Source organism: Prosopis cineraria, unplaced genomic scaffold (genome assembly GCF_029017545.1).
Source record: "Prosopis cineraria cultivar Desert tree isolate PC_DT_omini unplaced genomic scaffold, ASM2901754v1 PC14, whole genome shotgun sequence".
NCBI lineage: Eukaryota > Viridiplantae > Streptophyta > Magnoliopsida > Fabales > Fabaceae > Prosopis > Prosopis cineraria.
In genome coordinates, this window is record NW_026555345.1 from 15,980,820 (window position 1) to 16,006,198 (window position 25,379).

General features: G+C 35.7%; 1 protein-coding gene across 1 annotated transcript; it reads left to right on the top strand.

Moving 5' to 3' along the window:
- Window positions 1–12,721: 12,721 nt before the first annotated feature.
- LOC129292340 (uncharacterized) lies at window positions 12,722–17,850 on the top strand. The gene is made up of 3 exons (XM_054929911.1): window positions 12,722–13,064; window positions 16,145–16,437; window positions 17,836–17,850. Exons 1-3 carry the CDS (start codon window positions 12,923–12,925, stop codon window positions 17,848–17,850), a joined length of 450 nt encoding a protein of 149 aa, XP_054785886.1. The 5' UTR covers window positions 12,722–12,922.
- The last annotated feature ends 7,529 nt before the right edge of the window (window positions 17,851–25,379 follow it).

Here is a 25,379-nt window from a genome sequence, read left to right on the forward strand (position 1 = left end):
CATTTAGTTCTGTGTGCTAAAACTTGCAAGTGCACCATTTTTTCTCACGCGTGGTTTTGTACATAATGAATTATCATCAGTTTTGTGTGATAAATCACACATAGAACCTCTTCTCTCTCACACGTAAAATGGCTGGCAGAATGTCAAAGCCATTCTACATGAACAAAACTCGCATGGAACCAGAGTGATATCACGCATGAAATTGCAAGCATTAATGCATAAACTTGTCTGATGCACATTCATGCATGAAATAAAGCATAACTCAAGCAAGATTTTATATGATCAAGAGATATGGATTTATGAATCAATAATCATACATGTAAACAATTTTTACTTGACTTGAGAAGATTTAAGACTCAATAAAACAAAGTGTGATTGTTCAGCACGTGACAAATCATGTGTGGCTATCATCAGTCTCATATGTGGTTTTACACTTTGTCATAATACAATAAAGCATAGGTGCTAAAACTTGCATAGACACGAAGCCTTTCACGTGTGGTTTTGCATGCAAAGACAAAGCATAAGGCAACATACAACACAAGTGCATAATCACGTGTGAAGCACATCTTCTTACTTGCGTGATTTAGATAATAGTTTGCCTAATATGTAAAAGCTCGTGAGTGACCTGCAGAATCACGTGTGATTCTACCTCTTCACTATGCAAACTTTTTTATGAAAAAACCATACGCCAGAGTGACATTGTTTGCAAGCTTTAACATACTCAAATAAGTCTTAATACATATAAAAGAGACATATGATGCATTCATCTAGTGATTAAAAAAATGATTAAGCCCTCTAAGTTCTCACATTAAGCCCTCTAGTGATTAAAAAAATGATCAAATCACATATTGCTATATTAAGTCTTAAGTCACCTCAAGCTGAGTTCACCTTGTTTAAAGGTATGATATGTGATTCATATGATCTTATCTCTTGATCATGCAATTCTTGCTTGAGTACCTTGCATTTCCATACATTAAATATACCTAGATTGTTTGTGCCTTACTAATCACTATTTCACACATGAGTAAGGGTAAGATTCATGCGTGATTTGTCTTCCTAAATAGACTAAGTTTGTATATAATTATTTCATGCATAATAGCCTTTTGCTTTTGTGCTAGTTTTATTCAGAAGAATTGGCTTTGGCATTCTACCAACCATTTCATGTGTGAGAGCAAAAAGGTTCCACATGAGTTTTGTTACTCAAATTTGAGCTTCTCTTTCTATAAGCTATTTCACATGTGAGAGTATAGTAGTTTCACACAAGATTTATCACACAAAACTAAGGATGGTTTCACATATGTTAAACTATATGTGAGAGCTGAAGATTCACTCGCAAGTTTTGGAAAACATAATTGAGTACATTTTCTGATATATAAAACCATGTGTGAGAGTTCATGAGGTTCACGTGAGATTTGTCACATATACATATCTAGAAGAAGTTGAGTGTAATTTCACACAGGATTCAATAGGTCACTTGTAAGAAATATACCAACAGATAGAAACACTACTCCAATGGTCTATTAACTATCAAAACTATATATATGATTTGTTTCAAACCTAAACGAGAACTATTGATCATTAAGCAAACTTATCTTTATCTTAGGATTCAAAAAGCTTTCAAATTATGCTTAAGCATCTTGCATTCATTTATTATTCTTAAAAAGAATTGTGAAAAAGCTTTCATAAATTTATAACCTTTCAATTGTAATTTCTGTTGGAAATTTTGCCTAGACAATCATTGTAATACAAACATTATTATTTATAGAATTTCTTTTTTGTTATCATATTAATTGCATGTTCACTATGATAACTGTATCCTTAGACAAACTATAATGATTGTCCTAAATGCCCCTGGACGGTCATCTATGATCCTTGATAGATGGAATAAGACTTGTATGACTTTGATTAATTATAGAGATATAAATCAAATTCATAGGCACTTGAAAGAGTACAAGGTGTTAGACTAACCCACTATGAGAAAGCTACATGGTACAAATCATAAGCTTATCTCATATGTAATCGTATCACTAAGCCTTTTGATTCGAGATCATCATGGATTTCTATATGATAACCACTGAACTTTAACCTAGTCAAAAGTCACCTTTGATCGGGTGATCTTAAAGGTTATGATTAAGTTTAGTGATATTTATGTAGAGAAATATGAGTGGTCAAGATAGAATTTGTCCCTTATATTAATTGTGAGATATTACTAAGCCCTTCAATGAGTAAAACCGAGAAAATATATGGTCATATTACACTAGAAAGAGTTTTTCCATGTTATATCAATCCACTTAGAGATCGAGAAAGTAATAGTTAGATAAAGGAGAATCACAATTTCATATCTCACACTTGACTAAAAAGTCATGTGACAAAAGGGATGTGATATGGTTATATGATAGGTTACATCGGATCATCAATCCTCATATGAATTGGGTAGTGGCAATGTCTTGCTAGGGGCTAGTTGTGACTTGTGGGCTGATAGTATAAATAACCTATTGCCAACTTCATATGGGCCTACTGGGTTGCATATAAGAATAGTCTAACTCGAGCTATAATATCCAAGTTCATTGAATCTGGAATATGTCTAGATTCAATAAATGTAATATAGGGGGAATGAATTTTATATAAATATATACTCCCTTTGTTCCAAAATGTAAGGCATTTTTTGATAAGTTGGATGTTCAAAAATGTAGGACATTTTTAGTCTTTCGAGGTGTAATCATTGTCTTTTTTCCAAAAGTGCCCCTATTGATAGTGACTTTATATTTATTGTAGGGTATTTAATAGGAATAAATATGAAAAGATAGGGTTAGTTTGAAAGTAGGTAACTACTTTATTGGGGGGTGAAATTCAATTAAAAATGCCTTACATTTTTGAACGGATGGAGTATATATTTGAATATTTATTTAAAAAATATTTATATATATATTTATATGAAATATAAAATTTAAAATATAATAAAATATATAGATATATATATTCAATATATATATGCATATATCTATAATTTCGTGTATACATATATGTATAATAATATATATATATATATATTATTGTGTTAGATTTAAATTTAATTTTATGTGATAGAATAAATTTAATAACTAACATGAAACGAGAGAATATCATGTTAGTTTTACAATTTGAATTTATAAGATAAATTCAAATTAGATATGATATCCTGTATTAAATTTATAAGATAAATTTAATTAAATTTTCGTTGGCTTAATTAAGGAAGACAAAATACCCTAATCTATATATTTGATATAGGAGGGGGTATACTTAAGAGAGAGAGTTAGAAAAGTTATGACGGCCAAACACTTTTAGAGCCATCAAACACCCTAAAGAAAAGTAAATTGACATTTAAAGATGAATGGACATTGGGAGCACTAGCACGCTGTTTGAGTCAGAGAGCTATTCATGCGGATACCATAGAGGGAGAAGATTTATGTTGTCAGCTCCTAAGATAAAAACTTTTGAAGAGAACGCACGTGAGAATTCAAAATTCAAAAAGTAACTTTTTTATCTTCCTTGACTTAAATGAGTTAATTTTGTCCACATTGGGATAGGGATTTAAAATTTTTATCTCTCGCTGCACCTCCCTATCTAATAGTGGTATTAGAGCCAGAAACACCAGAATTAACTCCTTCAGGAACACCATAAAGGAATGACATTTTTGAGTGGAGAAATTGGAAAATATTGGATATGGTTCGATCCATGATGAGTTAAGTAGATCTTCTACCATCCTTTTAGGGCCATACACTAGAAACAGCTACATTTACAGTTAAGTGTGTTCCATCTAAGGTGATTAAAAAGACACCATATGAGATATGGACTGAGAAGAAACTTAGTTTGTCTTTTCTCAAAATTTAAGGATGTGAGGTATATGTTAAGAAACATGCCTCAGACAAGTTAGCACCCAAATCCACAAAGTGTCTTTTTGCGAGATATCTTAAAGAAACAAAAGGATACTATGTCTACAATCCCACTAATAATAAAGTGTTTGTAATTTGAAATGTTGTCTTTCTAGAAAGAGAATTTATCTCTAAGAGGACCAGTGGGAGTAAGATACATCTTGAAGAAATTGGAAAACTCCAAATAGCATAAAGTTATAGATAGGAAATCAAGAAGACTCATAAGAAGTAAATGAGCCTACTCAAGTAACACAAGGCCCATTAAGGTCTAATAGGACACGGCATCACCCTCAAAGATATGGATTTCTAATCAATGAATGTCATGATGTGTTATTTATTGAAAACAATAAGCCAACCACCTACCAAGAAGCTATAGTGGGACCAAATTTCGAGAAATAGCTAAATGCAATGAAGTTTGAAATACAATCCATGTATGATAATAAGGTGCGGACCTTAGTCAATCTACCTGAAGGCGTAAAAACCATCGGGTGCAAGTAGGTTTCTAAGGAGAAAACTGACATAGATGGCAAAGTAAATGTCTTCAAGGCATGTTTGGCTGTAAAAGGATTCACCCAAATTCATGATGTAGATTATGATGAAACATTTTCCCTAGCATAATGGCTAGATCAATCAAAATTCTCCTTGCCATTGCAGCATATTATGACTATGAAATATGGCAGATGGATGTTAAAATAGCATTCCTTAATGGACGTCTACTTGAAAAAGTGTACATGACATAACCTGAAGGCTTTGTGCATCCAGAGGACTTTGGTAAGGTGTGCAAGCTTCAAAGATCCATTTATGGATTAAAGCAAGCATCTTAGAGTTGGAATCAACATTTTGATGAAGTAATCAAACAATTTAGATTCATTCAAAACATCGATGAACCTTGTGTTTACAAAAGAGTTAATGGTAGTATAACTATATTTCTAGTGCTATATGTAGATGACATCCTACTCACTAAGAATGACATTACTGCCTTGTGGAATGTGAAGTCTTGGTTAGGAAAATCATTCTTTATGGAGGACTTAGGTGAAGCCACTTACATCTTTAGGATTAAATCTATAGACATAGTTCCAAAAGCTGATAGGCCTATATACATAGATAAGATACTGCACATGTTCAATATGCAGGATTCAAAGAGAGATTACATCCGATGTCTTATGGCATTCATCTCAGTAAAGACTAGTGTCCTCGTATACGAAATTAATGAGACCGCATGAATAAGGTTCCATATGCCTCAGTAATTAGATCTATCATGTATGTCATACTGTGTACTCAACTAGATGTTTCATTTACTTTGAGTATGATCAGCAAATACCAAGCAAATCCATGAGAGGATCATTCAATTACTATCAAGAATATCAAAAAGTACTTAAGAAGGATTAAATATTTATTCTTGGTATATGGTGAATTGGATAATGAGCTAGTTGTAATAGGTTACGCAAATGCAAGCTTCCAAAATAACCAAGATGACCTTAAATTTCAATTAAAATATGTGTTTATCTTAAATGGCGAGGCAATGACTGAAGAGTGATTGGAATTAGTTGCTTACCCTTAAAATTAAACTAAAGCTAACCCTAATGCAATGTGGGCCCAACCTTAAGTCATCTCTTTAGGAATGGTTTCAAGTCTAACAAAAGGTTACCTAATGCAATAAGTCACCCAAAAAGTTGGAATTTAGTTACCTAATTATCTAAACTAGTTACCTAATATGTAAATAATTAAAATGCTAATTAAAGTGAGTGGAATGAAGTTCCTTTTCAAAATAGTAGAACCCTAGAGATTAGTTGATTTTGGACTTATTATCTTCTCTTGATTAGGCTAAGTTTAACTTTCCTTTCCTCTTAACTAAAGCTATCATGACTTAAGAAAATTATCCTAAGCCAATTAACCTAATTAGGTAACTTCCTTAGGACTTAGATTAAAGTCTCGAGTTTAATTAACTAATTATTGTAAAAATTATCCAAGTGAATCACTCAAAATTCTCCCTCAACAACCATAGTTAAACACATATATTGAACAACTATAAGATTATGTCAAGCTACTCATCAACACAAGCATTAAAACCATAAGATTATGCAATATTAACACAAGTAATTTACTAATTGAAAAAAAAGATTATGTGTTAAACTCTTAATGGCCAAACAGTCATGGCAGCCTAAGGAAGGGAATTGAATTAAACAATCCTCTCTCTTTACATCAAAATCAAATTCAAATTAGAATTTATAAGCTAAGATGATCAAACCCTAGATTAAGGAACCTAACCATCTAGTAAAAAGAGAAGAGGATAGAACATAAAAGAACTTAGTCAAATTGAAACTCAAGACTCATCCTCCATCTTCATCTCTATAGGATTTCACTAAGAAACTTTGCCAATCTTCATCATCTTCAAGAACCCTAGGAGAAGAGCATAGTAGTCAAATATCTTAGCACTCTGGATGAAGAAGAAGAGGCTTAGATCCTTGAGAAGATAGGAGGGATGGAATGAAATTGAGAAAAGGAGAAGAATGGTGTGATTTTTATGGAGGTTTGGTAGCTACAAATGGAGGTTAGGGTGCTGGAAAATGTAGAACAAAAGAGAAAAAATGAAGAACACTATGAATAAGAGAGAGAGAATGTAGGAATGAATGAAATGAATGTTGGATCTAAATTTTGATGAGAATGATGTGCCAATCCTTGATTCCCATCAGCTGAAGGCTTAATTAAAAAATAAGAAAAGAAATTAAATTGGAAATGGGAGCTATGTCTCACTTGTAAGGTGGCAACCTCCTATTAGTTTATAAATGATTCCAATATGTTTGTAATTTCTCATGTTTCATCCACATTATTTAAGCTAGTTTAATCTCTCAAAAATAGCATAAATCACATGAAAATTCTTATCCATTGACCTCAAGGAGTGTTGACTTCAATTGCCTAATTGATGCATAAGTCACATGCTACCTATATCACATAAATCACATAATTCAATTAAGTAACATGTGACATAATAAAATCTAATTAATGTCCAGAATTAAATTCATAATTAGAAGGAACAATTTATTAAATTAACCAAGTTCTAGCTGCACAAAATTACATACAAATCTCCACACAAAGGTAAACCAAAAACTAGTCAAACTAAGACACTTAAAAAAGTGTTGACTTTTTATTTAATTACTCTTAAACTAAAATAAACTTCAAATATCTAATTTAACCACTCATCAACTAGATATAAAATTCATTTCATCAATTTTTCTTGTACATTTTCTCAAAATTTCAATTTTTGGACCAAAATACCCTTAGTATACTAAACCTAGACACTTAGGCAATTTTTCAAATCTAATGCAATGAGTGCACTTTAAGATGATAAAATATTAATAAAAGGGTCTAAATTGACAAATAAAAGTGTAACAATTTTTTTTTCTATCAAAGAGCTCCAAGCAGAGCATAACAGCTGATTCTATGATAGAAGTTGAGTATATAATGGCATCAGATACAACTAAGGAAGCCATTTAGATTAGGAAGTTCATTTCTCAACTAGGAGTGGTGCCTAGTATCTCAAATCTAATAAAATTGTTTTGTGATAATAGCAGTGCAATTGCATAGAGTAAGGAGTCAAGGTCATACTAAAAGACTAAGCATATACTCAGGTGTTTTCACCTTATAAGAGAGAACAATGATAGAAGTTATGCAAAGTAGTAAGAGAAGAGAATTTTATTGATCATATTACAAAGCCTCTTGTACAGGCGAAGCATGACCGTCATGTTGGGACAATGTGAATTAAAAAATTATGATTGTACCTAGTACAAATGGGATGATGCTGGAAATTGTGCTCTGGGGCCAATCATTGTACTATAAACATTGTTATTTATAGAATTTCTCTTTTGTTATCATTTTAATTATATGTTCACTATACTAACTGTATCCCTAGACAAACTATAATATTTATCTTAAATGTCCTTGGTTGGTCATCTATGAGGGAACATAGATGAAACAATACTAGTATGACTTTGATTAATTATAGGGATATAAATTAAAGTCATAGGCACTTCAAAGAGTACAAGGTGTAGGACCGACCCGCTATGGAAAAGCTGCATGGTACAAGTCATAAGGTTATCTCATATGTAATCATATCACTAAGCCCTTTGACTTGAGATCATCATGGATTTCTACATGATAACCACTGAACTTTGACCTTGTTAAAAGTCACGTTTGATCAAGTGATCATTAAGGCTATGATTGAGTTTAGAAATATTCATGCAGAGGAATATGAGTGGTTAAGATGGAATTTGTCCCTTATATTAATTGAGGGATATTACTGGGCCCCTTGATAAGTAAGATTGAGAAAATGTATGGCCACACTATAGTGGAGAGGGTTTTTCCATTGTTATGACAGTCCAATAAAAGATTAAGAAAGTAATGGTTAGGCAGAGAAGAATAACAATTCCATGTATTATACTTGACTAAAATATCATGTGACAAAAGGGATGTGATACGGTTATATGATATATTGCATCGGATCATCAATCCTCATATAAATTGGATAGTGGCAATATCTTGCCAGAGGCCACTTGTGACTTGTGGGCTAATAGCGTAATTAGCTTGCTGCCAACATCATATAGGCCTATAGGTTACAGATAAAAATAGCCCAACTTGAGCTATAATGTCCAAGTTTATTGAATTTAGAATATGTCTAGATTCAGTGAATATAGTATAAGGGGAATGAATTATATATATTTGAATATTTATTTGATAAATATTTATAAATATATATATTTATATGAAATATAAAATATAAAATATATATATATATATATATATGTTCGAAATATATATATTCATGTTTGTGTGTGTGTGTGTATATCATATATATGATGTACATAAAATTCAAATATCATAATATATATATATATATTTTAAAATATATATATATATATATACATATATGTGTAATTTCGTGTATACATATATGTATAATATAATATGTATATTTGATATATTATATTATATTATATTATATTATATTGTGTTAGTTTTAAACTTAAATTTATGTGATAGATTAAATTTAATAACTAACATGATATGAGAGAATATCATGTCAATTTTATAATTTAAATTTACAAGAGAAATTTAAATTAGATATGATATCGTAGATTAAATTTATGAGATAAATTTAATTACATTTTTGTTGGCTCATTAAAGGAAGTTAAAAAACCCTAATCTATACATTTGATATACGAGGGGGTGTACTTAAGAGAGAGAGTTATAAAAGTTCTGATGGCCAAGCACTTTGAGAGCTATGAAACACCTTGAACAAAAGTAAACTGACATTTAAAGACGAATGGATGTTGGGAGCGCTAGCACATTATTTGAGTTAGAGAGGTATGCGTGTGGATATCGATAGAGGAAGCAGATCTATGTTGTCAACTCCTAAAATCCAAACTTTTGAAGAGAACACATATGAGAATTCAAAATTCAAAATGTAATTTTTTTATCTTCCTTAACTTAAATGAGTTCGTTTGGTTCATATCAAGATAGGGATTTAAAATTTTTATCTTCCACTGCGCCTCCCTATCCAACAATTTGATCTACTCTTTAAGAGAGTTATTAGTGAAAGTTTATTTTATTCTTAAAAAAATCTTGAAAAGGTATTTTTCAAGTGTTTATAACAACTTGTTGGATTGTAGCAAGGTTTGTTGGTTGATTTGAGACAAGTTAAGTTTGTGAGTTGTACTGTGGTGGCAAGCACCCATTGAAGCTTGTGAATTTAGTTGAAAAACACAAGTATGTTCTTTGGGACTAGATGTAGGCTAAGTTTAGAACTGAACCAATATAAATCTTGTGTCCTATCTTCTTCCTTCTTACTAAAGTATTTCACTAATTTAAGGTTTTCAAGGTTTTTAAGTGTCACCCAATTCACCCCCTTCTTAGGTGCCAGCCTATCCTAACATTTAATATCAGGGCTTGGACTCTTAATTAAGGACTTAATAGTCTAAGAGGATCCTATGGCTAGTGTTGGTAATAGTGTTCTCCCAAAAGGTGTTGAGATTAATAGGCCTCCAGGATTGAATGGTGAAAACTACATCTTATAGAAAAGCAAGATGAGATTATTCTTTGAGGCCTTAGACCTTGATCTATGAGTGATTGTTGAGAGTGATCCTTACATTCCATATGAAATCATAGAAGGACAACTTGTAAAAAAAGAAATGAGTGAAATCATAGAAAAGGAAGAAAAACTTATGCTGCTCAACTTCAAGGCAAAACTAATCATTACAAGTGCCTTAAGTCAATAAGAGTACTTCTGAGTCAGTAACCTGGAAATAATAAAGGAAATATGGGATGCTCTAGAAATTGCTCATGGGTTGTGTCCACTATGTATTAGAAAAATATATGATTTTCTTCTGCTATGTATTCTATGATATGGTATGATTTTGGATGGTTTTACAAAATAAGTCTTTGGCTAAAGCTTTTCAAATAAGATTTAATTGTCATAATTGATGTGTTGATGTGGTATTACTTGTAATCTTCTCCTATATATGGATAATACAGGAGGAGGTTACATGCTTCCTCTACCGATATCCACACGAACAACTCTTTAACTCAAACAATGTGCTAGCGTCCCTAATATTTGTTGTCTTTGAACGTCAGTTTACTTTTTCTGATATAGGTAGTATGTGACTTGTGCATCAATTGGGCAATTAAGATCAACATCTTTTTAGGTCAATGCTTGATTACTTGGGATGTGAATTCTAATTATTTAAGGGATTAAATCAGCCTTTAATGATGTGGATGACACATGAAAAATTAGGCACACATTGGAATCATCTACAAACTAATAGGAGAGTGCCACCTTGCAAGTGTGACTTGCCTCCATTTTCATTCTAATTTCTTTTCCTTTTTTTAATTGAGCTTCAGTTGAAGGGAAACACATATTTGCATGACATTTAGCCTCTTAATTCATATCATTCATCATATTTATTTCATCTCCCATATTCTCTCTCTCTTGTTCTTGATGTTCTTCATTTTCTCATCCTTCTCTCTACATTTCTAGCAACGTCCAATCCCTTTTTCTATAATCTCACTCCATTAAACATAATTAACTAATATAGTTCATGGTAATCAAAGACTTAACTCAAAAAGGTGATTATCAAGCTTTAGTTCAAATTTAAGGGATCCTAATTTTTCTAAATAATAATGAGTTTAAAACAATCAAATCCTCTATATCAGAGTAAAAACAAGTTTTGAAAGCATGTGATACCTCAGAGGAGTGAAAAAATTTGAATATGATTGAAAAATAAAAAATATGTTGTGATACAGGATAATGCGCTGAGGTTCAAGTGCCATACGCCATGGCATGTTACATGAAAATTCAATTGATTTTGCTATCATTTGACAGTAGAATCAGGGGACTTTTGACATGCCCTGATTCCCCGTTCGATGTCCGAATGACGTGATCTAGGTGTCTATAAAAAGCTCTTTACATGAACTAGCTAATGGCATAGGTTTCACTTCCAAAACAAGTCACACTAGGAAGTTGGACACCCAAACGCATTTTAACTACTTTTCACAACTTTCACATAAAATGGGTGTCCAAAACTCTCAATAAGTGCCAAAAGCTTTTCCTAATACTTGGACCATATCCATTGGACTTAAGACTACCAATACAACACATCATAAAAACTAAAACAATAGTATAACAAAAATTCACTCCTAAACCCCATTTTTCCAAAAACAAAAAGGGAGGCAAATTGTCATCACTTTATCCAGTTCAATCTAAACATGTTCAAATCATCATTTCTACACTTGCATTAGTATTTTAGCCTTATAAACATATATATCTCAACACACACAAATACTTAAGGCCCAAAATACAAATCTAGCATTTGCAATAACAAATTAGTATAAGTGTGATGGCATGCATCCTAGAATTGGCATTTATATATCATTATAAAAAATAAATCTAAGCCAAAGGCATACAGTAGGAATATGCTAATTCCTAGCCTTTTGAGCCTTCTCCCTCTCTGTACCAGAGCTAGAGCCTGAAAAGTGTTAAATAAAAGGGGTAAATCTAGCTATGTAGTAATTAAGGTTAAACCTACCTTATGCAATTATATGTCAATCATAAGCCAAGTACATGCATAAGAAACCAAGTATGTAAAACATGCTCACACATATCATAACACATGTGACATGTCATATATTTACTTAGGTAATGATCAACCAACCTTATACCCTCCTTATTTCCTCAGACTGAAACCGTGGGCTATAACACTAATTAGTGCTCCATTTATGTGACTGGACTACCCAAGCTCACCAATCATGAGGTGTGACCTAGCCAAAGATCATAGGACTCACTCTTAGACCACGGCTTCCCCTATTCTCAAATTCCTGAGGTGTCTCATACCCTAGGTTCTAGTCTCTCGACAAACTATGGGATAATCCCTCGATAAATTGTGGGATAAGGTTATACCCCTATATATCAGAGGGTAGCCTAAATACCATATAAATTTTTCTCTACTCCCAATCCCTAGGTGAACTCTTGCCACTAATCATGCCATATCAATACTCACTCATTTTCACATTTTTCATTTTTTTTTACTCATTATCACAACAATCACATTGGGCTCATGACCATGCACTACGCAAGTATGTATTCTCATCATTTTCTCAACATTATTCTCATGTATCTCAAAATCCACTTCTCATTAACATATAATTACCTTTACAAAACATCACATTCATTTTCCAAATGCATAAATATTGTAACATCCTAAAAATTTTAAGACTCAAATTTATTTAAAAAAAATAAACAAAAATAAAATAAAATATCTATAATTAAATTAAAATTTAGAATAATTTAATAGAGGCCCAGAGTTCGAATTTTACTAAGCAAAAGTTTGGTTTTATTTGATTTTTAACTATGGGAAAAATTACCAAAGTTGACCCGGGCTTTTGTGCAATAATAAAAAATGTTGGGCCCTTTCTTGTAATTTTCCCCAAAGTTTTTGACCAGCATTTTAAGGAGCAAACTGATGCAGAAACGCAGAGAAAATGAGAAAGGAAGCAAACGCACAAACGGGAGAGAGAGAGAGAGGAAGAAGAGAAGAGAAAGGGAGGGAGTTAGGCTTGGATCTAGGAGTCTTTGCGACCGTTGCGAGCTCGGCTACACGATAGGTAAACTCCCTACTTCAATCCTCTTCTCTTTCTCTTGATTTTCTTCAATTTTTGGAAGAGGAAATTTTTGGATTTTGATCCCAAAGGCTTTATTCTTGTAAGCTTTTGTTTCTTTGGATTCTAGGGAGCATGTTTTGAGTTTCTATATAGTGATCTAATGTTTTGAGTGAATAATTGGATGAAAAGAGGTGTTTTGGGCACAAAATAAACCTTGAGAAATTGGGTTTTTGCTCCTCAATGGTTTAAGCCTATTGATTTAGTTATAATTTTGCTATTTGAGCCCAATAAGATTTAAATTAAGGTTTGGTTTTCATTATAAGGGCTAATGGTGAAAGTTGGTGGCACTAAGTAAAGGTTTTTAATTGATTAAAAAAATTATATAAATTGAAAATTAGCCTAGTGATGGCTAATAAATGGTTTTGGTGGTTAAGTGATACTATGTGAATGGTTGGTTTAATATATGGACCATTAGGGTGGATTATGACTCATTGACCTAAGTTGTGTGGTATAAGTTATAGTCTTCATTAATACTATTTGTCATGATAAGTGATGTGGATCACTTATATGTTGTAGAAAATTGTTGGTGGAACTTATTGAGAAGTAAGGAACAAGCCGAGCCCTATTTTGTACAAGGGGAACCCTTTTAGTACCAAAGGGTTGAGGTAACAGGGGAATTTATATTTCTTATTACTTTGTTTTAGCTATTTTTGAATAAATATTACTAGTTATCATGCATTACATGTTTTAAAAGATTAAATGTGCTTTATAAGGGGTTATGGGGTACTACTTTGATTATAGTGCAAATATGTTTTCTAATTGTTTAATAACAATGTTTTTATGGAAATGAGATTTATAAATATTATACTACTTTAGAGTGTTGAATGGTCAATACTCAGGAAAGGTAGACAAGAGTAAAAGGCATGATCTCGGTGGGAGTTCACCAATGAGAAGGTGTGGATTTTTGATATTCTATGGCACACTGTCAGTACTCAGTGTTGTCTTACGTATTGTGGGCTCAGTGCACTAAAGTGGTTAGTGTATTGAGTGTTCGACACCTCTCAGTGGGGGAGGGAATCCGACATATGAAGTGTGAGGTTGAGTGCCTAGGCCAAGGTAGCCCTCACATGGAGAGTAAGTCGGGCTGGCTCTGGGAGGGAGTTAGCTTTGACTGCTCAGGATTCACGTCGAAGGGGCATAGGCGGTTCGGTGGATTAGATCATGCCTTAGATTATGTTTTGTGCCTGTGGAGGTACAAGTAGGTATAAGGTTTACCTGCGAGTTAAAGAGTGCCAGGGGGCATTCTGTTGGTCATGAAAGGCCATACCGGCCTAGGTCATGCATTCATGCATTTTAAATGGCTAAATTATATACTATGTTGAATTTATTATTCATTTATTTAATTATGGCTTACTTTGTAATAATCAATATAGATTTCACTGTTACTGAGACTGTGGTTGTCTCACCCCTTTCTTTTCAATATTCTAGGTCCAGGCGAAGGATCCAGTGGTGGACGGGGAAAAGAGCAAAGCTAGGGGTTTGCTTGTGATTTGTAAAGAACTGCAACCCCTTTCTTTTGAGCAAATATATTGTAATGTATTTAAGATTAGGGTGCCAGTAGGATATGATTATGTGTGTGTGTGTGAATATGTGTGGATTGTGTGCTTGTGTATGAATTTTTGTCTGTTTGCAGACTTGTGGCTAGGAAACTTGGTTATGGTGTGTGGTTTTGATGGATTTACTTAGTAGACCAAGTTTCTATTACAAGCAGATCTTTATTTTGATATATATGTGATTTTATAAGCAAATGCAAAGTGGTTGCATTGCAAATGGTGTGCTATGGGAAAACATACAGCTTGGATAGAGAGAGTGGGTGCGTGGGCCCCACAAGGAGCTCTGAGCCAAGTGAAAATGTTTAGCATATGTATTTATATAAATACATGGTATTTGGATTGATTTGTGACCACTCTTGTATGATTTGTGCATTTTGGGGGTTTAGGGTCCATTTTAGGAAATGGCACCCGGGTGGTCAAATTTTGATGTATGGGGGTTTTCCATCATTTGAATGTTCTATCAAGTGTTTTTAATCTTATTTGACGTGTCCAAAGTGTTTCCACAGGTTTGTGACCATTAGGATGGGATTTGGACAATTTTGAAAATGGTTTTTACCAAAAAGCTGCACTTTTGCATCCGGGTGTCCAAATCTTAATCCGACCGTTGGATTTCTCTAAAATTTGGGTCACAAGTAAAACCTTTTATAAGCTTCGTGTGGGCTTTGGAATCACGTCGATCGGATATCGGACGGAGAAACGACGCACTCCGGAATTTGGTCTGGAGGTGCTGTCATGACAGCATTAAATTGCTGTCATGACAGCTACAGTGTTGATTTTGTAACCTGCACAAAATTCAATCCGTCCGTTGGATCTTTTCAAAATTTAGTATGCTAATAGTATTCTTTAAAAGTGACATGTGGGCTTTGGAATCACTCCGATCGGAGGTCAGATGATGAAATGGTGCACTCCGGAAGTTGGTCCGGAAGTGCTGTCATGACAGCTTTTTAGCTGTCATGACAGCAAAAATAGTCAATCTTTTAACATGTCTAATTTTTAATCCGACCGTTGGATCTTTTTGAAATTTGGTACACTTATAGTACCCTTTGAATGTGACGTGTGAGCTTTAAAATCACTTCAATCGGAGGTCGAATGACGGAACACCGCCTCCTGGAAGTTGGCCCAGGAGGGCTGTCATGACAGCAATAAATTACTGTCATGACAGCATCTTTTTATTCCATTTTCGTCTAACTTGCTTCCGTGCGCTATAGGTAGAACCTATAATTATTTTTAAGGTTTTAAATGATTTATTTCTTAAGTTGGTTAGAGGATCAACTCCTTAACCACACTTAGTTTGTTTGAATTATGTGATTTTTGGATAACACTCAAGGCAAGTGTTACATTTGGTATCAGTTTTAGGTTTATGATTCCTTTTTCCTACTTGGCACCTTAAATACATTACTTTTATGCTCTTTCCCTTCTACCACTAACCTGGACTAATATGGTTTTTCTTTCTCTGGCTTGTTCCTTTAGGAGGGGAGAAAGGTCCGTACGCTTGTAGCCGTACACCTTTCAGTTCTAATATGGCTCGAAGGGGAAGGGGTAGATCGAGGAATGAGGAACGACCACCACCTCTACCTCCTCCGCCTCCACCTCCGCCTCCACCTCCACCACCACCACAGGGGACAGATGCAGTCATGGCTAGGCTGCTTGAAGTTATGGTGGATATACAGCAAAATCTTAGAAGTCATACTGTTCCAGATCAGCATGTTGACCTAAGTGCTGGGCAGGGATCTTCTAGTACTATGGGAGCTCATGCACCAGTTGTTAATAATCGAGAGATGACATATCTGAACCTTGGAAGGAATTCTCTCGCTCTAATCCGACTACATATGATGGTAGTATGCTTGATGGGAAAGCTGAAGAGTGGTTGGATCGGATGGAGCAGTTATTTACTGTTGTGAGGTGTACATCTGAGCAGAAGGTTATCTTGGCTACGATGCAGCTTGTTGGTGAAGCCAAGCATTGGTGGGATTCTGTTAAGCCCACAGATGGAAGATCTATGTCTTGGGATGAATTTAAAGAAAGATTTTATGATTTTCACTTTCCGCCAGCTTTCAGAGATGAGAAAGAGGCAGAGTTTCATGCATTTCAGCAGGGGGACTTAGACGAGGAGACTTTTATAAGAAAATTCAATCAGCTGTCTAAGTTCTCAACATATCTGAAGGCTTCTAATGATAGCAAGTGGAAAGCAAAGAGGTTATTAGAAAAGATGAGGCCAGAATACCGCCAGCAGCTATCTTTGTTGGGCGAGGCGACATATGATGAGATGTGCAATCGTCTGAGGATTGCCGCTCGTCGAGGCCGAGACACAGAGAGTAGCCGGAGTAGGGATACACGAGGTCGATTTTCTTTTGGGTTAGCTCCTACTGGTGGTGTATCCAAGAGAATGGGTTTTAGCTCTGGTTCTTCTTCTAGTGGCTCCTTTAGAATCGGGTCTTCTTCTGCTTCTGGTAATCGAAATTTAAATAGGGGTTCAAGATTTCAAGGTAATCGGGGTGGTAATATGAGATCTGGGGGTTCTCGTTTCTCTGGGAATGCTCCAGCACGTTCTTCACAGACCAGTCAAGCCCCAATTCTAAGCACAGCGAGGTCACCTTGCAATAGATGTGGTAGGGTTCATTTTGGTCGCTGCTTTGCTTGTTACAAGTGTGGAAAGTTAGGCCATTTGATCCGTGACTGCCCTGATTTACATGAGAGCTCGGACCGGAGGAACGTGATTCCTGGTAGAGTGTATACAGTATCTCAGGAGGAGGCTAGGAAGTCATCGAATCTAATCACTGGTATGGTTTCTATCTGTGGCCTCGATTTAGAAGCTTTGTTTGATTGTGGTGCGACGCATTCTTTTATTTCTGCCGAGCGCTTAGATAGAATGGCTATGCCTGTTGACCAGTTGCCCCATGATATAGAAGTTTCCTCTACTTCTGGTTTAGTTGGTCGATCCAGTGTGGTGTGTAGGACTAAGATGACTTTTAATGGGCGATCGACTTGGGTGAATATGATCAAATTACCTATGCAAGGGATTGATTTAATTATTGGTATGGATTGGTTGACAGCTTATGGTGCTGTCTTAGATTGTGTGACTAAGACAGTGACTTTGGTAGAAGTACCGGAGGTGATCAAAGAATACCCTGGTCATTCTTGTTTTCTTTCTTCTTTACAAGTTGAAAGTTGATTGAGCAAGGATGTGAGGCTTACGTGGTAGTGCTCGCTACCCAAGGGTCTGAGACAGGTATAGTGGATGAAATTGAGGTTGTTAGGGAGTTCCCAGAGGTGTTTTCTGAGGATGTATCAGGATTACCTCCAGAACGTGAGGTTGAATTCTCAATTGACTTGGTACCGGGGACTCAGCCAATTTCAAAGGCTCCCTATAGAATGGCTCCTTCAGAGTTAGCTGAGTTGAAGAAGCAACTTGAGGAGCTGTTAGATAAGGGATTTATTAGACCTAGTGTTTCTCCTTGGGGATCTCCTGTCTTATTTGTGAAGAAGAAGGATGGTAGTTTAAGATTGTGTATCGATTACAGGCAGTTGAATAAGGTTACGGTGAAGAACAAGTACCCACTGCCTCGCATCGATGATCTCTTAGATCAGTTGGTTGGTGCCACGATTTTCTCTAAAATTGATTTACGTTCAGGGTACCATCAGCTAAGAGTTAGTGAGAAGGATGTGGCAAAGACTGCTTTCAGGACTCGATATGGTCATTATGAGTTTTTGGTTATGCCATTCGGGCTGACTAATGCGCCTGCGGTTTTCATGGACTATATGAACCGCATTTTTCGACCTTTCTTGGATCAGTTTGTGGTAGTTTTTATTGACGATATACTGATCTACTCTAAAGATGAGGAGCAGCATGCCAGACACTTGAGGACTGTCCTAAGGTTTCTGCGAGATCATAAGCTATATGCCAAGCTCAGTAAGTGCGAGTTTTGGATGAGAGAGGTTAGGTTCTTGGGACATATCGTGTCGGCAAATGGTATTGCAGTTGATCCATATAAAGTTGAAGCAGTCATGCAATGGGAGAGACCAAAATCGATAACTGAGATCCGTAGTTTTCTGGGATTAGCAGGTTACTACCGGCGTTTTATCAAAGGTTTCTCTCAGATTTCTATGCCTTTGACTAGACTCACAAGGAAGGATAGGCCATTTATCTGGGATGATAAGTGCGAGACAGCTTTTCTTGAGTTGAAAGAAAGGTTAACAACAGCTCCAGTATTGGTGATTTCGGATCCTCAAAAGCCCTATGATGTGTATACTGATGCCTCTCATAAGGGTCTTGGTTGTGTTCTAATGCAAGATGAGAGAGCAGTGGCATATGCATCTAGACAACTTAGACCGCATGAGGAGAATTATCCAACACATGATCTCGAGTTGGCTGCGGTGGTCTTTGCGTTAAAGATCTGGCGTCATTATCTTTATGGAACAGAGTTCAGGGTCATGAGCGACCATAAAAGTCTCAAGTACCTGGTAGATCAAAAAGAGCTGAATATGAGACAGAGACGTTGGATGGAGTTTCTTAAAGATTATAATTTTGAATTTAAGTATCATCCGGGGAAAGCAAATGTGGTAGCAGATGCTCTTAGTCGCAAGACCTTACATGTAGCCTATTTAATGGTTCGGGAGCATAGATTGATGGAATCTTTGGTTGAAATTTTTTTGGGTATGACTAAGTTCTCTTTGAATGGTCTTAATACTATGGTTATTTCTAATGAATTTTGGAAAGAGATACGAGATGCTCAGCTTCAAGATCCGATTTTGTCAAAAATAAGTCAAGACATCGAGAATGGTGAGATAATGGACTATTGGTTTAGTGATGATGGGTATGTGGTTTTCAAGGATAGGGTGTGTATTCCTAACAATGAGTCTATTCGGAAGAAATTGTTGGATGAGGCACATCGAAGTAGCTACACCCTTCATCCCGGTGCTACTAAGATGTATCATGACATGCAGCGTCATTGGTGGTGGCCAGGCATGAAAAAGGATGTCACAGAGTATGTTAGTAAGTGTTTGACCTGTCAGAAGGTCAAAATAGAGCACCAAAAGCCATCGGGGTTATTACAGCCTTTGGAGATTCCTAAATGGAAATGGGAGAGTATTTCAATGGATTTTGTATCTGGTTTGCCGAGGACCCAGGCTAGTTTTGACTCTATCTGGGTAATTGTAGATCGTTTGACTAAGTCAGCACATTTCTTACCGGTCAAGACCACCTATACGGTTGATAGGTATGCTGAGATCTACATTAAGGAGATTGTGCGACTACATGGGGTACCGAGGGATATTGTTTCAGACCGTGATCCTCGGTTTACATCGAATTTATGGCAAGCTATGCAAAGGGCTATGGGTACAGATCTGAAATTTAGTACGTCTTATCATCCACAAACGGATGGACAAACTGAGCGGACGATCCAGACATTAGAGGATATGTTGAGGTCATGTGCCCTAGAGCTTCAGGGAAGCTGGGATAAGCATTTACCTCTGGCAGAGTTTGCTTATAATAACAGTTATCATGCCAGTATTCAAATGGCTCCTTATGAAGCATTGTATGGAAGACGATGCAGATCGCCTCTTTGTTGGTATGAGTTGAGTGAGAGGACAATGATGGGACCGGATGTGGTAGATGAGACCACAGAGAAAATCAAATTGATCCAACAAAAACTTCTTACAGCACAGAGTAGACAGAAAAGTTATGCAGATAATCGTCGTAAGGACTTGTCTTTTGAGATTGGGGATCATGTCTTCCTCAAAGTTTCCCCATTGACAGGCGTTGGACGCTCAATTCGGGCTAAAAAGTTATCTCCTCGATATATGGGTCCTTTTGAGGTTTTGAAGAAAGTTGGGCCGGTGGCTTATCAGTTGGCATTACCGCCTCAGTTAGCGGGTCTACACAACGTGTTTCATGTGTCACAATTGAAGAAGTACCAGCCAGACCCGTCGCATGTGATAGAACCTGAGGAGGTTGAAATTCAAGAGAATTTAACCTACCGGACTGAACCAGATCGTATTGTGGATGCTAAGGATAAGCAACTCAGAAATAAAACAATCCGGTTGGTAAAAGTGATTTGGAAAGGGACAGCTCCGGGAGATGCAACCTGGGAGACTGAGGATCAAATGAGGAAGGAATATCCACAGTTGTTTCCCTAGGTATGTTTATCTCTTTGGTTCATGTATTAGCTTGGATTTTGGGGACAAAATCCTTTTTAAAGGAGGGGAGAATGTAACATCCTAAAAATTTTAAGACTCAAATTTATTTAAAAAAAATAAACAAAAATAAAATAAAATATCTATAATTAAATTAAAATTTAGAATAATTTAATAGAGGCCCAGAGTTCGAATTTTACTAAGCAAAAGTTTGGTTTTATTTGATTTTTAACTATGGGAAAAATTACCAAAGTTGACCCGGGCTTTTGTGCAATAATAAAAAATGTTGGGCCCTTTCTTGTAATTTTCCCCAAAGTTTTTGACCAGCATTTTAAGGAGCAAACTGATGCAGAAACGCAGAGAAAATGAGAAAGGAAGCAAACGCACAAACGGAGAGAGAGAGAGAGAGGAAGAAGAGAAGAGAAAGGGAGGGAGTTAGGCTTGGATCTAGGAGTCTTTGCGACCGTTGCGAGCTCGGCTACACGATAGGTAAACTCCCTACTTCAATCCTCTTCTCTTTCTCTTGATTTTCTTCAATTTTTGGAAGAGGAAATTTTTGGATTTTGATCCCAAAGGCTTTATTCTTGTAAGCTTTTGTTTCTTTGGATTCTAGGGAGCATGTTTTGAGTTTCTATATAGTGATCTAATGTTTTGAGTGAATAATTGGATGAAAAGAGGTGTTTTGGGCACAAAATAAACCTTGAGAAATTGGGTTTTTGCTCCTCAATGGTTTAAGCCTATTGATTTAGTTATAATTTTGCTATTTGAGCCCAATAAGATTTAAATTAAGGTTTGGTTTTCATTATAAGGGCTAATGGTGAAAGTTGGTGGCACTAAGTAAAGGTTTTTAATTGATTAAAAAAAATTATATAAATTGAAAATTAGCCTAGTGATGGCTAATAAATGGTTTTGGTGGTTAAGTGATACTATGTGAATGGTTGGTTTAATATATGGACCATTAGGGTGGATTATGACTCATTGACCTAAGTTGTGTGGTATAAGTTATAGTCTTCATTAATACTATTTGTCATGATAAGTGATGTGGATCACTTATATGTTGTAGAAAATTGTTGGTGGAACTTATTGAGAAGTAAGGAACAAGCCGAGCCCTATTTTGTACAAGGGGAACCCTTTTAGTACCAAAGGGTTGAGGTAACAGGGGAATTTATATTTCTTATTACTTTGTTTTAGCTATTTTTGAATAAATATTACTAGTTATCATGCATTACATGTTTTAAAAGATTAAATGTGCTTTATAAGGGGTTATGGGGTACTACTTTGATTATAGTGCAAATATGTTTTCTAATTGTTTAATAACAATGTTTTTATGGAAATGAGATTTATAAATATTATACTACTTTAGAGTGTTGAATGGTCAATACTCAGGAAAGGTAGACAAGAGTAAAAGGCATGATCTCGGTGGGAGTTCACCAATGAGAAGGTGTGGATTTTTGATATTCTATGGCACACTGTCAGTACTCAGTGTTGTCTTACGTATTGTGGGCTCAGTGCACTAAAGTGGTTAGTGTATTGAGTGTTCGACACCTCTCAGTGGGGGAGGGAATCCGACATATGAAGTGTGAGGTTGAGTGCCTAGGCCAAGGTAGCCCTCACATGGAGAGTAAGTCGGGCTGGCTCTGGGAGGGAGTTAGCTTTGACTGCTCAGGATTCACGTCGAAGGGGCATAGGCGGTTCGGTGGATTAGATCATGCCTTAGATTATGTTTTGTGCCTGTGGAGGTACAAGTAGGTATAAGGTTTACCTGCGAGTTAAAGAGTGCCAGGGGGCATTCTGTTGGTCATGAAAGGCCATACCGGCCTAGGTCATGCATTCATGCATTTTAAATGGCTAAATTATATACTATGTTGAATTTATTATTCATTTATTTAATTATGGCTTACTTTGTAATAATCAATATAGATTTCACTGTTACTGAGACTGTGGTTGTCTCACCCCTTTCTTTTCAATATTCTAGGTCCAGGCGAAGGATCCAGTGGTGGACGGGGAAAAGAGCAAAGCTAGGGGTTTGCTTGTGATTTGTAAAGAACTGCAACCCCTTTCTTTTGAGCAAATATATTGTAATGTATTTAAGATTAGGGTGCCAGTAGGATATGATTATGTGTGTGTGTGTGAATATGTGTGGATTGTGTGCTTGTGTATGAATTTTTGTCTGTTTGCAGACTTGTGGCTAGGAAACTTGGTTATGGTGTGTGGTTTTGATGGATTTACTTAGTAGACCAAGTTTCTATTACAAGCAGATCTTTATTTTGATATATATGTGATTTTATAAGCAAATGCAAAGTGGTTGCATTGCAAATGGTGTGCTATGGGAAAACATACAGCTTGGATAGAGAGAGTGGGTGCGTGGGCCCCACAAGGAGCTCTGAGCCAAGTGAAAATGTTTAGCATATGTATTTATATAAATACATGGTATTTGGATTGATTTGTGACCACTCTTGTATGATTTGTGCATTTTGGGGGTTTAGGGTCCATTTTGGGAAATGGCACCCGGGTGGTCAAATTTTGATGTATGGGGGTTTTCCATCATTTGAATGTTCTATCAAGTGTTTTTAATCTTATTTGACGTGTCCAAAGTGTTTCCACAGGTTTGTGACCATTAGGATGGGATTTGGACAATTTTGAAAATGGTTTTTACCAAAAAGCTGCACTTTTGCATCCGGGTGTCCAAATCTTAATCCGACCGTTGGATTTCTCTAAAATTTGGGTCACAAGTAAAACCTTTTATAAGCTTCGTGTGGGCTTTGGAATCACGTCGATCGGATATCGGACGGAGGAGAAACGACGCACTCCGGAATTTGGTCTGGAGGTGCTGTCATGACAGCATTAAATTGCTGTCATGACAGCTACAGTGTTGATTTTGTAACCTGCACAAAATTCAATCCGTCCGTTGGATCTTTTCAAAATTTAGTATGCTAATAGTATTCTTTAAAAGTGACATGTGGGCTTTGGAATCACTCCGATCGGAGGTCAGATGATGAAATGGTGCACTCCGGAAGTTGGTCCGGAAGTGCTGTCATGACAGCTTTTTAGCTGTCATGACAGCAAAAATAGTCAATCTTTTAACATGTCTAATTTTTAATCCGACCGTTGGATCTTTTTGAAATTTGGTACACTTATAGTACCCTTTGAATGTGACGTGTGAGCTTTAAAATCACTTCAATCGGAGGTCGAATGACGGAACACCGCCTCCTGGAAGTTGGCCCAGGAGGGCTGTCATGACAGCAATAAATTACTGTCATGACAGCATCTTTTATTCCATTTTCGTCTAACTTGCTTCCGTGCGCTATAGGTAGAACCTATAATTATTTTTAAGGTTTTAAATGATTTATTTCTTAAGTTGGTTAGAGGATCAACTCCTTAACCACACTTAGTTTGTTTGAATTATGTGATTTTTGGATAACACTCAAGGCAAGTGTTACAATGTTATGGAATTACATTTTGCATTTTACCAAAAAATCATTATGCACATTTAAATTTTCATTACACTCCATTAAAACTAATATATGTTTACGTTGAAAATCAACCCCATGCATGTCCCATTCACAATTCACATTTAAAATTATTATATATAACTACCTAATAAGGTTCTCCTAGTTACCTCAAACCTTTGAGAGGGTGAAGGTTACCCCTCAATCTAGTAGCTTCTAAACTAATTTTCCATCCACTAGGTGACCAAGCAGTTAAACATTCTAATCACCAAGTTGAATTTCATCAACATTACTATCTTTAAGCATTAAACCCTCAATCCTTTACTTTCTATCATTCCCCAATTTTTATTTACATGAGTTAGAGCCAATCCATTAAGTTATTAATTACCTTGTCCCCAATAACATTAGAACATTTAAATTCCTATTATGGCATCACAATCTTCCAACCACCCCATAATAAATGAGATTTTTGGTTATTAATGGTGCCCAACAACCCAAGATACTAAAAATTCATTATACTAGGTTCAAATACTCCAATCTACTTCTATGAACTCCATTTGAGTCAATAATTTAGACCCATAACTCACATGGACTAAAAATCTGCTTCTATATCAAACACTAACTATAAACTCATAATCTGGAGAAATGGGAAGATTAATGAGTGTGATTCTTACCTAGGTATTTGTAGCCGCCAAAATACTCTAATGTTATCTATAAGAAACCCTAGTAGAGCTTAGTGCGATCTTCCGTTCTGTCTTTTCCTTCTCTCTGCTTTTTGCATTAGTTCGCGTATTAATTCTATAGATTTTACACTGTGCACCATGGTTGCCTATCCCCATATGCCGCGGTATATGGTACAAAAGAAGGAAATTCTCACCTGATGGCCTCGTGCATCGCGGCTATGGCACAAAGGCTGTTTAGCTTATTTTTCTCCACTTTTTAGTCCCCAATTAACCAAATTTCACTTTGGACCTAAATTATACCTGAAAATTCCAACTAAAAAAATATTATTCTCCTTTGACCCTACACCACATCAACTTACTTAATTACCCTAAGTAGGTTTAATTAATCAGGCAATTAAAAACTAGGATGTTTACACTATTCCTCCACCATTTCTCTACAAA

What these genes read in the sequence shown, in the direction of transcription:
- LOC129292340 (XM_054929911.1), top strand. Translation starts at nt 12,923, where the DNA reads ATGCAGAAACGCAGAGAAAATGAGAAAGGAAGCAAACGCACAAACGGG. An exon ending in CGAGCTCGGCTACACGATAG is followed by an intron (nt 13,065 to 16,144) that starts GTAAACTCCCTA and finishes TTGTTCCTTTAG; the next exon opens with GAGGGGAGAAAGGTCCGTAC.